Source organism: Peromyscus leucopus, chromosome X, assembly GCF_004664715.2.
Source record: "Peromyscus leucopus breed LL Stock chromosome X, UCI_PerLeu_2.1, whole genome shotgun sequence".
NCBI lineage: Eukaryota > Metazoa > Chordata > Mammalia > Rodentia > Cricetidae > Peromyscus > Peromyscus leucopus.
In genome coordinates this window covers 28,957,698-28,974,030 of record NC_051083.1, presented here as the reverse complement: position 1 = coordinate 28,974,030, position 16,333 = coordinate 28,957,698, and the positions used below count along the sequence as shown (strand labels likewise).

At 37.2% G+C, this 16,333-nt stretch overlaps 1 protein-coding gene across 3 annotated transcripts in view; it reads right to left on the bottom strand.

The window, feature by feature from the left end:
- Glra2 (glycine receptor alpha 2) overlaps positions 1-16,333 on the bottom strand; it is a 203,813-nt gene that overhangs the window by 110,773 nt on the left and 76,707 nt on the right. For all 3 annotated transcript variants that reach the window (XM_028883530.2, XM_028883529.1, XM_028883531.2), the window contains 2 exons: positions 14,997-15,134; positions 13,000-13,214 (listed from right to left, as the gene is read on the bottom strand). In XM_028883530.2, coding sequence (XP_028739363.1) covers positions 13,000-13,214; positions 14,997-15,134 — 353 coding nt within the window. The remainder of the gene's footprint in view (positions 1-12,999; positions 13,215-14,996; positions 15,135-16,333) is intronic.

Genomic DNA, 16,333 nt, shown 5'->3' with positions numbered 1-16,333 from the left:
TTTAATTATGAAGGGTAATGGAAGTCAATACAGAAGGAGAGGAGGAAAAAGGATAATAATAACACTAAGGATATCTGAAAAAGTCATAAGGAAAATTATACTACAGTTTATTTACTTAAAATTACATATAAGTCTATGTGTATCTATATAAACATATAGGTTAAATGAAGTTATTTTACTTGGGATGACAATGCTCACCCAAACAGCCATAGTCTAGTTAACAAAAACCCAATACCAGGCATGAAAAATCCCCATTCAAGTTGTTTATCAGAGAAATCCAGTGGACTCTCAAAACAATATAGATTATTACTGTTTCCCTTGGTTGTCTCCCAGAGACACAATGCACTTCAGACACAAGACCCAGAGGTCACAAGATGTTATTTGAATGTATCCTCTCTGAGGACTAGATTTCATAGTACCAGAAGGTGCTTTGCATGTTTCAAGCTAGAGAGGCAACCAAGAGTCCTACCCAATTATAGTGCATATGAACCACAATGATGACTAGCAAGGCACAATAACCCTAAAGGTACTATAGTGGTGCTCATATTTTGGAAGTAACCAGTAGCTTTTTAATTAGAATTAAGGCTCACTCAATAGGAATGAAATTATGCCTTGTACTTGAAGCCTAGCCAAGTACCTAGGGCTAGTGAAGTCATGGATTTCAGAGGAGACCCTACAATCACCACTTTATTAAATCAGCACAACCCCCAAATTCACTATTTGTTCTTATATCCATAGATAAGTGTAGTCTTCAGCACACATTAGGGATACTTCTCTTGTGATAGATGGAGACCATTACAAAAAACTTTGGAGAGTATTGGAGCCCAGTCCCAAGTGATACATCTACAAAACAATGCCTTCACCTATGACTCAGGGATGATTGCCTAAGAAATGGCAGAGCATAGTAAGAGCCAGAGGATCGGGGAGTTTTATGTGAGGTTGTGTTTCCTAGGCATATCAGAAGGTACACCTATAAAGTCTCACCAACATGACTGCCTAAATGTGAGCTGAACAAGGAGAACAACAATAAACATGACAAAGTGGATGGGGGAAAACTCATGGAGCCTCAACTCTAGAAAAGAACTACAGGCAACTAAGAAATGCTGAGAGCAGGAGAAATCGTCTCCTCCAGGGAAGAACACACCAATTGGCTATCCAATATCAAGTGGTCATCATTGAAAATATACATACAAGTAACATTATACAGACTGAGCAGTTTATATTTAAGAATATACATGTATATAGAAATACATATATACATAAAATGACAATTAATGAGAAAGTATATTAATTTAAAAGAGAGTAAGCAGAGATATCTTGGAGAATTTGAAAAAAGAAAAGGGACAGAGTGCTGTGGGATGTTCTGTATTTCCTGTGGGAGCCCGTTCTTGGGTTCCTTGTGGCTTTACCCAACAAGTCTGCATAGAGAGGATGATTAGGACCATGGGCCTGAGTGCAGGTGTCTGAGATGGTCTGTACTTGGCTATGCTGGGGTATGGTCTGTATCTCAAGTTGCTCTGATTGGTCAATAAATAAAACCTGATTGGCCATGGCTAGGCAGAAAATATAGGCAGGACTAACAGAGAAGAGAAATAAAAGAACAGGAAGGCAGAAGGAGACTGCCTGGAGCCACCACCAGGACAAGGAAGATGTAAAGTACCGGTAAGCCACGAGTCGTGTGGCAAGGTATAGATTTGTGGAAATGGATTAATTTAAGCTATAAGAACAGATAGCAAGAAGCCTGCCACGGCCATACAGTTTGTAAGCAATATAAGTCTCTGTGTTTACTTGGTTAGGTCTGAGCGGCTGTGGGACTGACGGGTAACAAAGATTTGTCCTGACTGTGGACAAGGCAGGAAAACTCTAGCTACAACAGAGGAAATGATTTAATTGTAATCTCAAAAAATTAAAAGAAATAATTTTTAGAAAGTCAATGTATTATCCAAAATGAGTAGATTTTCTATAGTACAATGATGAACTTGCTGAGAAATCATGAAAAAAGAACTTATTCATAACAATATTAAAACATAAAAATGCTTGAAATAAACCTGAATGACATGAAAGAATACTACGATGAGAACACCAAGGAAAGAAATTGAAAACACTAAAGATAGGAATATCTCTTAGGCTTATAGATATTAGAATTCATAGGATGGAAATGTCTATAGTATGAAAATTAATATGAAAACTTAATACAACCCACATCAAAATTCCAGTAACATTTTTCATATAATAGAAAAATAATCCTGAATTTCATATGAAAGCAAAAAAGAGCTGACAATATCTGAAGCAATTCTCAGCAGAAATACAAATGGTGGAAATATCAAGACCTGGTTTAGAAACTGAAATAACAATCAGGTGAGTAAACTCAAAGCTTTTCAAAAGAAGTGCAAATGGTAATAAATTTACCCAAAGTGTTAAATATCTGTGTCTACTGGGGAAATTCCAATTAAGATTCCCTCGTCCCAGTGTGAATGGCCATGACCAAGAAAACATAAAAGAAAAAAAATGTTGGATAGGATATTTAGGGAAAAGGAATTCTCATGCATTGTTAGTGGGAATATAAATTTTCCTAGACACTATGAAACAGTATAATTATGACTTGAGCAGTATAGATTGATTTTTCTGCCTCAAAATGTTTAAGAGCTCAAAGTCACATAATGATATCCTTTCATTCTTGGTAATTTCAATATTAGTTATGAGAAATTCATTCTTGTTATTTGTGAGTGCATTTCATCCCATCTTGCACTTCATTGTATGGATAGACCACAGTCTGTTTAACCATTTTTTTTGTTGTTGATGATTTACCAGTTTCCTTTCTTTCAGCATTTTAGTTACCACTAAATGATAGTTAGTATCTTATGCCTGGTTGGGGGTAACAGAATCACACATGATGTGAATTGATGAAAATTCTGGTTTAGAGGGCTTGAAGTGGAGGAAATAAGTAGCAACAGGGCTAAGTTAGGAACTACGCTGAGAATGAATATTATTGTCAACAAGTAAGAAATATAATGGAAATCTCATGAACCTTGTAAAGTATTCTTAATATGAAAAAGAAATGGCAACCTGGTTAACATTGTCTCTTCATCGAATTATTAATAAACATGTCAGCTGCATACAATGTACAGTGAATATGATGAGCACAGCCCAAAGGTTTATGGACATTGGAACCTAGCAAAGAACTTATTTTGTAGCCAAGAACTTTCATTCATTGATAGCATGGTGTGTACACTGGGATTGAATTGAAAATTCTAGGTCTTCCTATTTTTTACAGTATTTAGTACAGACAAGTAGTTTCAATCTTGGTTTTTCAAGCTTGGCTGTGGTGGTGCACGCCTTTAATCCTTGCAATTAGGAGGCAGAGGCAGGCAGATCTCTATGAGTTTAAGACCAGCCTGGGCTACAGAATGAGTTTCAGAAAATGTACAAAGCTACACAGAGAAACTCTGTCTCAAACAACAACAAAATCTTGGTTTTTCACTTGCTAGAAACATGACCATGGCAAACTGCTTACTTTCTTTATGTTTTGGTATTTTTACCTATAGATTGGAGTTGTGTATATATCTATACACATACACACACACACAGTGGGGAGAGATAGAGAGAACAGGAGAGGAGAGAAGCAGAGAGAGAGAGAGAGAGAGAGAGAGAGAGAGAGAGAGAGAACTACTAATAATTATTACAATAAAATTAGGCAAACAGGGAGCTAACTATCCAGGATTTGAGTGCCTTTGAAAGAGTGTGCATCTGTACCTTTGGAGCACAGCTACTGCAGAAAATCCAGATAAGGAGGCTTCTGGATACGTTATCAGAAGGTAAAATATAAGCTTGTATCCAAACAAACTGGGCAAGTGAGAAATGATAATGGGTGCTTGAGTCAGCACACCAAGAAACCTCCAAATTGTTTGTGACAGTGCTGAGGAAGCAAAGCTGAGGTAAAAATAGTCTGTCTGGATGCTCTCTTATCTACACCATTATTTAATTATTTCCTTAGTTAGAAAACTGTATATGGACTATCTACCAAAGAAAACTGGATATAAAACTACTTCTCACTATCATAGAAGTAAAACCTTCTAAAAGTATTATTATATGAGAATAATCTACACAGGCATGATTGTCTGTAACAAACAACAGCCAGTTAAATAAAGATGGGGTCCTGGTCATGTGGGTTTTCTTTGATTTGTTCTGTGTCCTGGAAAAGCTTAACTGGATGATGCTCAATGACTAAACCGTAAAGAAGTGTATGCCTGCTTGTGTGTTTAACTATCACTTTCTGAACATATACTATGAGCTAAGTTCTGCCATAGGGAGTGAGCCAGATAAAATCCTTTTCACAGAGATTTTAGTCCTATCAGGGGAACTAAGATGTGTAGAATAAATATAATCCAAGATACAGTTTGATATGAATCCCATTATTTCTATCAGGAGATCAGTGTGGTGGAGAAACAAATGACCCTGTAAAGTTGAGCTACATCAGGGTAGTGATGAAGACCTGCAAAGTGAGGGGGAATAGAAGAGTCTTCACTGAAGAGGAAGGTTTGAATGAATGTTTGGAAAAGGCAGAAAAAAGGTAGTGATGTGAAGGCCTGGGGGGTACATTATTAAAGGAACACGTGGTTATTGTAATGTCTTGGAGATGGCAAAAAGTACCATTGCCAGGAAACAGCAAGTAGGCTAGTGTGGCTAGAGCAATGAACAAGGATATAGGTTAATATAAGGTCAGATCAAGAGACAATAAATGAAACATTACAGGTGCTCTTGATCACCATCACAAGGATCTTCTCGGAGTGAGCTGGGAATCTACAGAAGTACATTCAACAAAGAAATGTTAATTGCAATTTTTCTGGTTTGAGTTTTAGCCTTGTAAAAATATGAGCAGACAGCCCAGTCATGCAATGACAAACATCCAACCTACAGAACTATGAACTTCTGAATTTTGTTACACAGGAATAGAAAAATCAATGCATCAGTTGATGGCTTGCTAATATTATCCACTATTTTGTATATTGCTGAGATTTCTTTTAGTTTATAATTATAATTGACCTTTAGATAAATGAATACACCACACTGATTATATACCAGCACATGACTCTCTCTGAGAAAAAAATGTATACTTATTACAAAGGGATGTACTAAAAAGGAAAGCCTACCCAGTAGCTAGTAAGGGCTCAAATAGCTATGCTTATTAGTAACATCCTGCTGCTTTTTGGTTAGTGACAGACATTTCATAAGTAGAGGTAGGCCCTCAAGAATTGCCTAATTGGATCTTCTTTTGGAAAACTATGAAAAAACTTTTCCAAAGTTCTTTACTGAGTTATCAGAAAGAGGCAGAATTTTGAGAGTGGCTTGAAAATTAGAAATAAAGGCTATGCATAAAGTATTTCAAACTTTTTCTATAAACACTGAAACTAGTATTGGTTATTTCCTTGAAAGCAGAATGGTGGTAGGGAATGTATTTACAAAGAAAAATCTTCTTTGATGTTCAAGGAAATTTAGTTCAATTGTTTTTTCTTTCATGTCCCTTCTTCTAAGAAGTCACAAACTAGGTAAATGATCCTTCCTTAGGAAGCTGTAACCCTCTGCATTCAACTTCATCAATGGCTGTAAGAGTTAACTTTGTCTCTGCAACAAGCTCCGCAAAGATTTAGTGGCTTTAGACAACAGTTATCTATTTGCATATATAGATGAATTATTTGGTCCAGAGTCAGCGAGGCTGGATGAATTCTATTTCACAGAGTTGTAGGCTGATGCATTTATTTATTTATCTGCAGTCTATTGACAAGTGATAGTATCAGCTCTCTGGGGAGTGTTTCATCTTTCAAATGGATAGCCTGGCTTTCTTCATCAAGCAATGGCCACAAGAACCCTAAAATGACCAGGAGATAGCCAGCCCCAATGTATAACCCTATTTCAAGTCTTCACTGAGCACTGTCCTTTTTCCAAGACAAGTCATATGACCAAGACTACAATCAAATAAGAGGAGGCTATTATCCAAGGGTTTCTATATAAGATGGAAGTTATTACAACCAATGGTTTTGTTTTGAGAAAGTGTCTCTATATGTACCCCTGAATGTTCTGGAATGCACTATTTGGCCAGTCTAGCCTCACACTCACAAAAATCCAGCTGCCTTCACTTTCCAAGTGCTGAAATTAAAGGTGTGTGCCCCAATGCCATTTTTGTAAAATGTCTGCTTCATTGTCTTTCATACCATTTTTAAAGTCAGAATCCTTGTTCCTCCTTTTCTACACCTTGAACATTCAAGAGAGGGCCTCACATTATATTGTATACACCACAATAGTTCATTATTCTATTTACTCTAAAGAAGAACCAAAGACATTTGTAGCTTCTGAACCAGAGTTACTCATTTTAGCAAAATATAATGAGACAGATTTCAAAAGAATCTCGAGCCTCAGTATACCCCTCCCCCCCCAAAAGAAAACAAATCATAGTCTTAGTAGAATTTGATAAGAAGCACCGCCTGGGTAACTGTACCCACTGTCAGATTCCCTGAAAAGGCTGTCAGCAACATTCTTACTAAAGTGCCAATGGCATTCCAGCTCTGTCCCCAGAGAATTCACACACATCATCTCCTTGCATATTTTTATCACAGATTCCCTACATCAATGATTCTTCAGTTTGCTGTGGCTTGGGAAATGGCAGAATGGAAAGTTTATGAACTCTCCCATACATGCAGACATCTGGCTAAATCAGGCAAGGCCCACAGATCACTTTGTCAGATCTTAGCTTTCTCCCTGTTTACTATTTTAACCAAGAACGTCAAAAGTACTGATTACTTAGGAAACAAACTGCTTCTAATCCCTCTTTAATATATTAGTATGACCTAACACTGATTATTCCAAATAGCTTAGGGTATTCCTTACTCTAATACAGATATGCAGCCAAACCTTATTTAATAGTGTCGTATCTTTCTTCCTGCCTTCAGTTGTTTTAACTGCAGTCTCTAGTTAGAAGCATTATGATAGGAAGTAAAGCAAAATCAAGCATGGCAAGACTATGGTCTCTTTTGTTTTAAATTCTAAACTTGTCCTGAATTTGGCAGCTGCTCGAAATGGTCCATCTGGCCTTAGTTGGCCCAGATGGCTGAAAACTAAGGGAGAAGTGTATTTGTGCAGAAAATTGAGCACCCTAGTTAATAAAGGCTAAAGACAATGCCTTTGCATCCTTTCTCCAAAGAGATAGTTATGGACCTGTCAGAGGCACCTGGACACGTGGGTTACCACACCTGTTCCCTACTGATGTGTATTTTCATCTCTGTTGTCTCTGGACTACAGCCACACATGACAATGCAAGAATCTGTTGGTCATAGCTTCAAATTGTCCCACTATAATCACAAACACACAAAAAAGGAAAATAATGATTTAACCTGAACTGGATATCAAGTCTTCCTGATATCTCACAGACTTCTATTCAATTCACCCTGCTATTTTCTTGTGGGTTGGAAAAGAAATAATCCACCCAGCCTGCAGGGCTTTCATGCTTGAAATGGCTAGAGCATTGTCAGTGGAACTCTTTCTTAGATGTTGGCAGAGATGTGTATTTCAAAACCAGCTGGATAACTTCAAATGAGAAGGTACCTATGTTATTTGATTTTTCTTGTATTTAGAGGAGGGACTGAACTTACTGGAAAACTAAAACAAACAAACAAACAAACTAAAATAACCCTTCTGTTGGCAGGAAGGCAGGAAACTAACTTGAAATCAATAAACACAAGTTTCTTAATCGAAGCAAGTTTCAAATTTATGAAGCATGCTGGAAACTTGCCCAGACTGTCTCTCTTACCCCCTCAAAGCACCCTGTTTTATGTGTTGCCCAAATATTATGAGTAAAAGATTCTCATTGCCTGGAATGACATTTACCTCCTCCTCCCTTACCTAATTTATGTGCTTTGTAGACTCAGCTCAGGTTCCTCCTTTGCCTTTAGGCCATTTGCCCAATACTGGCCTTACTCCCTTTCTCTGCCCTCCTTTTCTTCTCTGTCCATCACTGTCAGTTACTAGCTTAGACATCCTCTTTGATATGTTATTGTATTCCACACTGTTTAATCACCAGCATTCTGAATGACCTACCAGATTATAAGCCTCTGAGGTTAAGACTGTGTTTTGCTTCCTTTGATACCTAGCACAATGCATGGCCCAAAGAAAATACTTAATAAGCATTAATCAAGTAAGAGAACTGATGAATGAATCACCATTTAAATGATGCCAAGAATACAACTTGGCTATTTTTAATACTGTTCATTAATTTACTAACTGACTCTTTACTAATTGCCTACTACAAATCAAACGTGCTGCCAAGTTGTAGATACCTGAACATGGGTGGAATCAATGAAGTTCTTGCCTTCATAGAGATAAAATCTAAAATTAAGGATGCTTACTTCTAGGTGTGATTGCACAGTAACAGAAACTTCTGTTGCTTCAGAATTTCTAAGGTGTTAATATTACAGAATCACTGTTCCTATCTGGGAAGGGGCAGGGTTTTTCTAAGAAGAGGAAAAATTATCTAAGGATGATTATGCCTACTACTCTATACCAAGGAAACAAGAGACATGCCAAAGTATGTGGGGAGAAGCTGAAGAGGCCTCAACATTAAACAAAGAACTATGGAACGTTGATAGTAGGAAACATTGTCTTCTTTATGGAAGAACACACCAACTGGTTATCTAATATCAAATGGTTAGCCCTGAAAATATACATACAAGCAACATCCTACAGACTGAGCAGGTTATATTTAGTAATATATATGTACAATTATTGAAAAAAGAGAGGCTGTAGAAGACCATATAGGAAGGTTTAGAGGGAGGGAAGGTAATGGAGAAATGACATAATTATACTATAATCTCAAAAATAAAAGAAAAATATTTAAGAAAGTAGAAAAGAATTAATTGAAGTAATGAAGTTTGAGGGTGATGCCAGTGCTGTGGTGTCCTTCACAATCTAAAGAAGGAAGAAGATCTTTCACCCTGGCTCTTGTGATAGAAGACACTGATACCTTTTCTAAATGCCATGTATTTACTGAGTTGCTGAAATTATAATAAGTTTCCAAGGTTCAAAAGGAAGAAATCTTCTGAGATCTCACATGTGTCCTCAGTAGTGTGGGATTTATATGAAGATAGTAGGATAGCTAGAATAGGTGAAAGCAGTTCTTAATGGGCGAAGTAAATGGTGGAGAAGATAGCCAAATATGAATCAACTTGGCAGTATGTCAGATGGTAAGGATGTCTTCTTAAATATGAGAATCCTAGGAATAAGAAACTGCATGGGATATACTGCTGGAGGTGATGACAAAGAGAAGATGGGAAGACATTTCAGAAGAGTTTATTATTCACCTAGAATGATGTGGAATGTGGCACCACTTAGAATCTTTGAGGAACTCAAGTTCAAGTCAAGCATACCAGCGCTTGCAAATTAGCTATTAAAAGCACCTGTAGCTAAAATATACATATTCATATTCAGTCATATGAAACCCTCCACCCTCCCCTAGACCTCCAGCCTTCACTGATGGTCAAATCAGCCACAGGAGTTGGAGAATTCAAAACACAACTTGATGAACTGTGAAAAAAGCAAGGTGCTCTATATTACGGCACACATTTAAGACAAAGGTGAGGACTGTGCTAGAAGAAAGGAAAAGAAAAGAGTGTTGAACTGGCTATGAGACAGCTTTTGGTAGAGGGTGATCATTTTTTAAAGTTTTATAATGTAATATTTCAATGTATATGTCACCTTTGCTTTAGCTGTCTGTTCAATTATAGTGTGAGTATTTGTGTGTGTGCTTTTTTGGGTCACATGGCATGACATGCTATTACAATCTATGGAATCCTCAGGTGTCCTCCAAGGGCAGGGAACACAGAGCTAACTGAGTATGTTCAATGGCAGTGATTGCATAACAACTAGGTCATTGTTTATTCAGATCCTGTGGATGTTAAATCATTCATAAGATTATTGATAACATGGGCATGTGCTGTCTATATAATACATATGATAAACCTTGCTTTGTCTTGTTGGCAACATGACAGGATCTAAATAATGGGTCATCTAAAACTATGGTACCTTCTGGTAATAAGACTCTTTGTGAATCTTCTAATATAGTTTGTCATCTCAGTGAACAATCATTTCTAATACAGCATGAACAGGGGGAAAAAGTAACAACCACAATAACTAGAGAGAGTCCTGTGCCTACCATGTATAAACTGGGATAAACAATTTATACAGGTAGTGCTTCATCTTGTCCTCATTTAATATTTGAAAAGGGTAACTAAAGATGTTCTTATTTTAGAAATAAGTAAACAGGCTTAGAGAGGTGGGGAGGAAGGAAAGCCCCAAGACAGAAATCCAGGCTTGCCTACATTTCACAGTATATCATCATACATATGTTCTAAACTTTCTAGAGTCTGCTGGAAAATTTTGGAAACAGGAAATCTATGATATTAGACAAATTACATTTCTTTATGGTACATACCATATTATTATAACATTTCCCTTATATTAAAACTTTAGTCATCCATGAATGAACTCACTGCTGCTCATGTTCCATGAAATCCTCCTTCCCAGCCCATGCTCATGCAAGTAACCTTAATTAAACTCAGTGGGTCCCACACAAATAAAGACATCAAGTAGGAGTCAGACTTGTGGGAAAAAAAACAACACAAGTATAAGGAGAAGAGGGGGATGCTGAAAGAGGATACCTGGGAGGTGACAATAACCAAACTTTATTATGTGGATGCATGAAATTGTCAATAAATAAGTAAATAAATAAAGCAAAAAAGTTCTCTAACATTTTCTGTAAAATTCCATGCTTGGATTCCACTCCAGATCGGTTTTATGTTATACATGGTCTCATGTGGCAGGGTTATGACTGTTCATTAATTTATTAATCAACAGTGAGGACTCATTAATCATCTAATTCCAGCCTCATGTATTTTAGGTGTTGAGCCTAATACAATGAAGTTGACCAAGTGCCTGTATACATGGTAGGTACATGCTGTTGGTTATCTTCTCATACATCGTCTCCCATTCACTCTACTCAAAACTTCAGCATAGTTACTTGAAAATATATTTATAATTTCATATTTATAAAAGAAGTCCTTCAATAGATAAGATAGTAAAATAAATAACTGAAGCAATCAGGTTGACTATTACTAAATTATTAGAGATTGCTCATAGAATGGGAATCTGCATTAGTGTTCGAGTGCTGGCCTAATGTGTGTGAAAGACTATATTCAGTCTGCACCACTGCAAAGAAGATATGCTCATGATAGATTTTTAAGCCTGTGAAAATGACATAAAACTTGGATCTCAATTCTCCATGCATACTAATAAAGGGGTTTGTCCACAGATGTAAACAGAAATGAAAGTGAAAAGCATACATTAATTTCTTAACAACAGTTATGTAGTGGACAGTGAACATAAATGATGTTTCTTTCTTTCCATAAACAAGTAAAATGTACATGTGTATTCTGTACAGGGTGTCACCGTAGACTCTGGGGCAGCTGGACTGGTAACACAATGGACCATCTGTTCAGGAACTGTAGTATTTATAAATGAATGAATATTTATGTATATGTATAAGTAAGTATATGGTCAGGATTTTTCATTTTCCATGACTCGTGTGTTAATCCCACTTTCTCTCCATCATACATATGAGTCACATCTCTTCATGGTCAGCTGAGAGTTGAATTTGTTTAATAATAGACTAAAAACACATGTAGGAAGAGAAATCTGCTGGTGGCAGAAGGTTAACCACTATGTGTTCAAAGCCAAGTATAAAATTATTTTAAATTATACCCTCTTCGTTTATCTATCTGAGTTCCTGAATGTCTCTACAAAAAAATATCACTGATCAGTGACAATTTACTTAGCAATAGTTTGGCCTGTTGATGCAGAATCATAATAGCTCCACAGACTGAATAACACATTTACAAAACTGAAAATCTCATTTTGCAAATAAGTGATGACTCTTTTCATTGCAATGGGCAGTTGGAAGTTAAATGTCTTATGTTTTGACATTATCTGCTCACAATTTATCACCAATACTTTAGCTGTCTATTAAATTGTAAAATATGTGTTTGTGCATCCTGCAGTTTTATGGCATGCAGTGATGATGGTAGGTAATAGCTAGAGAGAAATAAACAAATGAACCTGTTTGGCATGAGGGCATTCATTGAGAAGATTAGAATTTCTATTAACTAAAATGGATCAGCAATTAAGTAGTTGAAAAAAGCCATGGGTATTTCTGACATCTGTATTTCAGTAGGTATGTGACACGAGTACATTATTCTATTTGTTATTCCACAAAATGTTTTAAAATGTGTCAGAGATGGGTTACTTGCTTCCATATGAATATAGAAACCTCACATTTATTCTTTGGAAGTATGAGACTAAATTAAGTTGTAAAATTATTTTCTTGGTATTTATTCCACCTTTGTCATAGCCACAAATCTTATTTTGCAAACACCAGAAATAACACTGTACATGCTCCAACACTTCATCACATTAAATGTAACAAAACTGAACATAAGCTCAAGCCAAAAATGATAAGGGATTACATCTCAATTCTTTTCTGGAACTGGATATTGTAGAGACCATCCAACCAGCATGAGACTGAGTAGGCTGAATACTAAATCGGACTCACACTCTCAGAAAACCAAAGCCAACAGCTCAATGTACTCTTCAAAATGAGAAATGACATCTGTGGACAGTTCTAGTGAGCTGGGGAATTTTGTAAGAAGGACACTTTTCATTACTTAACCAGTATTTGTTACAGTATAAGACCTGCCTTACATAAATATAGAAATCATTTTTGAGGGTCTCCCATATTATCAGAGTCTTGATACTCTCAAACTCAGCATTTCTTTCTTAATGCACTTGCCTGTCCAACAGTATAGGGGAATGGCAAAATTTCTGTCTTCACAGAATTTTCTGGTCCATAAGACCTTTTGAGAGCCTCTCAGGTCACTTATTGCCAAGTGAAGGTATACTTACCTTTGGCAGAGATGCCCTGGAACCTGAACTCTGGGTAGTCATTGTCAGGACGGTTGTGATGCCAAGGGCAACCCTGGCAGGGGCTGCATCCATGTTTATCCAAAAGGAGACCCAGGACAAAATGACTATCAACAGGCTGGGGATGTACATCTGGATCAAATAATAGCCCATCTGACGTTCCAGGTGAAACTTGACCTCAATGCAGGTAAACTTGCCTAGAAGCAGAAAAGGATCATTTGTAGTCTTAGTTGAACTCCTTTCCCCCATTCTACTCTCCTATTTGATTTTGAAAAATCAAGAACATCGGAAGCAGATTGGGGAAGTTTCAGATGGAAGGTTGAGGACAAATGCTCACCTCACACAATCAATTCAACTTTTCCAATTCTTCTAGTAATGGAAATAATAGTGTAAGCATATGCGAGCTAAAGAGCCTTCAGACTGAAAGCATATTATCTGGATCTGCTGCAGATTCTTTTAGACAAGACTTTGGTATTTGCAAGACTGACAAAAAATTTTCAAAAATGTTTGTGTTATATGTAATATATAGTATATAATGTGTAACCATTAACATACACTATATACAGTGTAACATATAACCTATATAATATGAAATAATTGAAACCAATCGTGTGTGTGTGTGTGTGTGTGTGTGTGTGTGTGTGTGTGTGTGTTTATGCTTGTAGAACCAGAGATCAACCTCAGGTGTCATTCACCTTGACTTTTGACCCAATCTTTTATTAGAACCTGGCACTTTCAAATTAGAGTAGGCTGGCTAACTGTGTCCATCTCCCCAGTGCTGGAGTTACAATCATGTGCCACCATTCTCCAGGTGCTGGGGATTGATCTCAGGTTCACATGCTTGCATGGCTAGCACTTTACTGACTGAACTAAGTCCCCAGCCCCTCAACACCTCCTACGGGGTAAGAAGAACATTCTGAGTGTTTGAATAATTGTATGTCTTTGTATTCTCAGTGGTAAAACCAAAAGGTACATTTATAGAGTATGTGTACACTCTGTTCATTGTGAAAGCTTTCTACCCTTTGGGGAATTGCTTGAAGACCCTTAGAGCATTCAATTCCTAGAAACTGTTTGCAGTGTTGCTTCAATGAGTGCACAGGAAGATACTATAACTTTTAACATTACTATTAAGAGGTAGATGTTCTTGCCTCTTTCCACATTTTTCTCTCCTTTATCGGCTTTGAGTTAGACCTGAAAGGTTATTTGTATTATTTCCCATGAATATTGGGAAGAATAGCTTGGGAGCAGGTTTTAGCTACTTCATGAGAAGCTGCTGTTGGCTGCTCTGGGCTGTTCTACTCACAAGAGACCCAAAGCTGTTACTGATGACTACCTCTCTACCATCAGACTTCATGTTATCAACAGATCAGAGCATATGAAATAAAAGATCAGCTTTCCTGGGCAGGTATAATCTTCCAGGCAACAACAGATGCCCACTTGTTGCCACTACTTCAACCTTACCCACCACATATGTCTTTCAGTGCTAAAAGTAGCACCTCACTTTAGAGCCAGCTGAACTCTCTCCAGATGGTGCTCATCTTTACTCCTAATGCTTTCCAGGACTGCAAAGAATATCTCTATTTCTGGCTTTCCACAGACCTATGTCATTATCACTTTCTTCCACTAAGGCTAGGAGTGCAAATTGACCTGAGGGTGCAATGTGAACAGTGGATGCAAGAAACAGCCAAGATTTATGTTTTCTGTCCAACTAATGAGGTCTTCTACACCTTTCCTCACACTCATTCAACAGCAAACCCTCAGTAAGAGAAGAGGAAAAGATTTCTAATTCTCTCTTCTGCATTTGGGGGAGATGAGCTGCTGCACTCACAGGCCTATTCCACAGGATCAAGAACCCTAAATGTTGAGGGTTCTCTTCCCCTCCCTTTGCTTCATGAATGGGCAACAATTAAGATACGAGGATAGTTGATTTGATATGCAAATTGGGGCATTTGGGGTTAATAAGTGAAAGAAAAGCTTACCGGTGTTGTAGTGTTTTGTGCAGTAGCCAAGCTCTTTCTCTTCTTTCAAAATAAACTGGGGCAGAGTGAGTCCTTCAGCAACTTGTACTGGACCATCACTTAACCACTCGAATATCAGATCATTCATGGTGTAACCAACTGGAAGAAAGAAGTAGTAACAAACAATGTTTTTTCCCTAGGAAACTGTGAATTCTATCTACAGAAGTGGACAAGCAGGGGAATCATTTCATGTGCAGTCTTAATAAGAGCTACAGCCTTTACAAAAACTACATGTCATCAGACGCAGAGAAATTGAACACATCAAGGTATTTCTATTTAATTGTGTTTATGTGTGTGTGTGTATGTGTGTGTGTGTGAGTGTGTATAACGAGATAAAGGAATCTATAGAATCTTTTATCTCCTGCCTCTTTATTCACTAACTTTCTCTGAAGAACAAACACATAAACAAACACCAAAACCCTTTGAAGATTTTTCTTCTCTTAAAAGAGCTGTGTCTGTGGCAGTTCAATAAGACAATCCAATTCATGGTGCCAGTCTTAGTATTTCAAATGAAACCATTCCTTTTGAAATGTTTAATGAGAATGAATTCATTATAGGCCTGCCTGCGAGTATTACAAGTGCACATTTGGCCCCTTCTGGAGTGTTAGCTTTACTTGTAGGAAACTTATGTTAATTACTGAGAATAAATTCTCAGTCATTTTAGCAAGTGTGAAAGGCTATATGCAAGTCATTTAAGGGGACCTTGTACAATACGTAAACCAAGAACAGTGATACACAGGAGCTAGGTGTGTGGCCCCCTTGATACAGTTCTTGCCTAACATGGACAAGGTCCTAGGTTCAATTCCCAGCACCACAAAAAACAGCAAGTGGTGGCATGTGCCTGTAGACCCAGAACTTGAGAGGTGGAAGCAGGAATATCAGAAGTTCAAGGTCATCCTTGACTACATAGCTAGTCCAAGGCTGCATGAGACCCTATCTCAAAACAAAAACAAATCCCACAAGAACAATTATATATGTATTGTTAAATCTCCCCACTCATTATTTTCATGAAGTAAAACAGGTTCCCTATTTTGTAAGGTTCAATTGTTATATGACTAGAATCACAGAAAAAAATAGAAAGTATGATAGTTAATTGGGTCATTATTTGTCAATGTATCTGCATATTTCTCCATCCTGGAAATGACAGCTAGTAATTTTTCACTCATTATTTCTTTGCTCTCCTTGTTTTTTTTCCTTGTTATTTGAACTGTGGAAAGCAGACTAGTGAGAACAAAGAATATTCGATGAAGATGAAGATGCCTAATAACTGTGCCATATTTATTTAGTTTATAAATTCT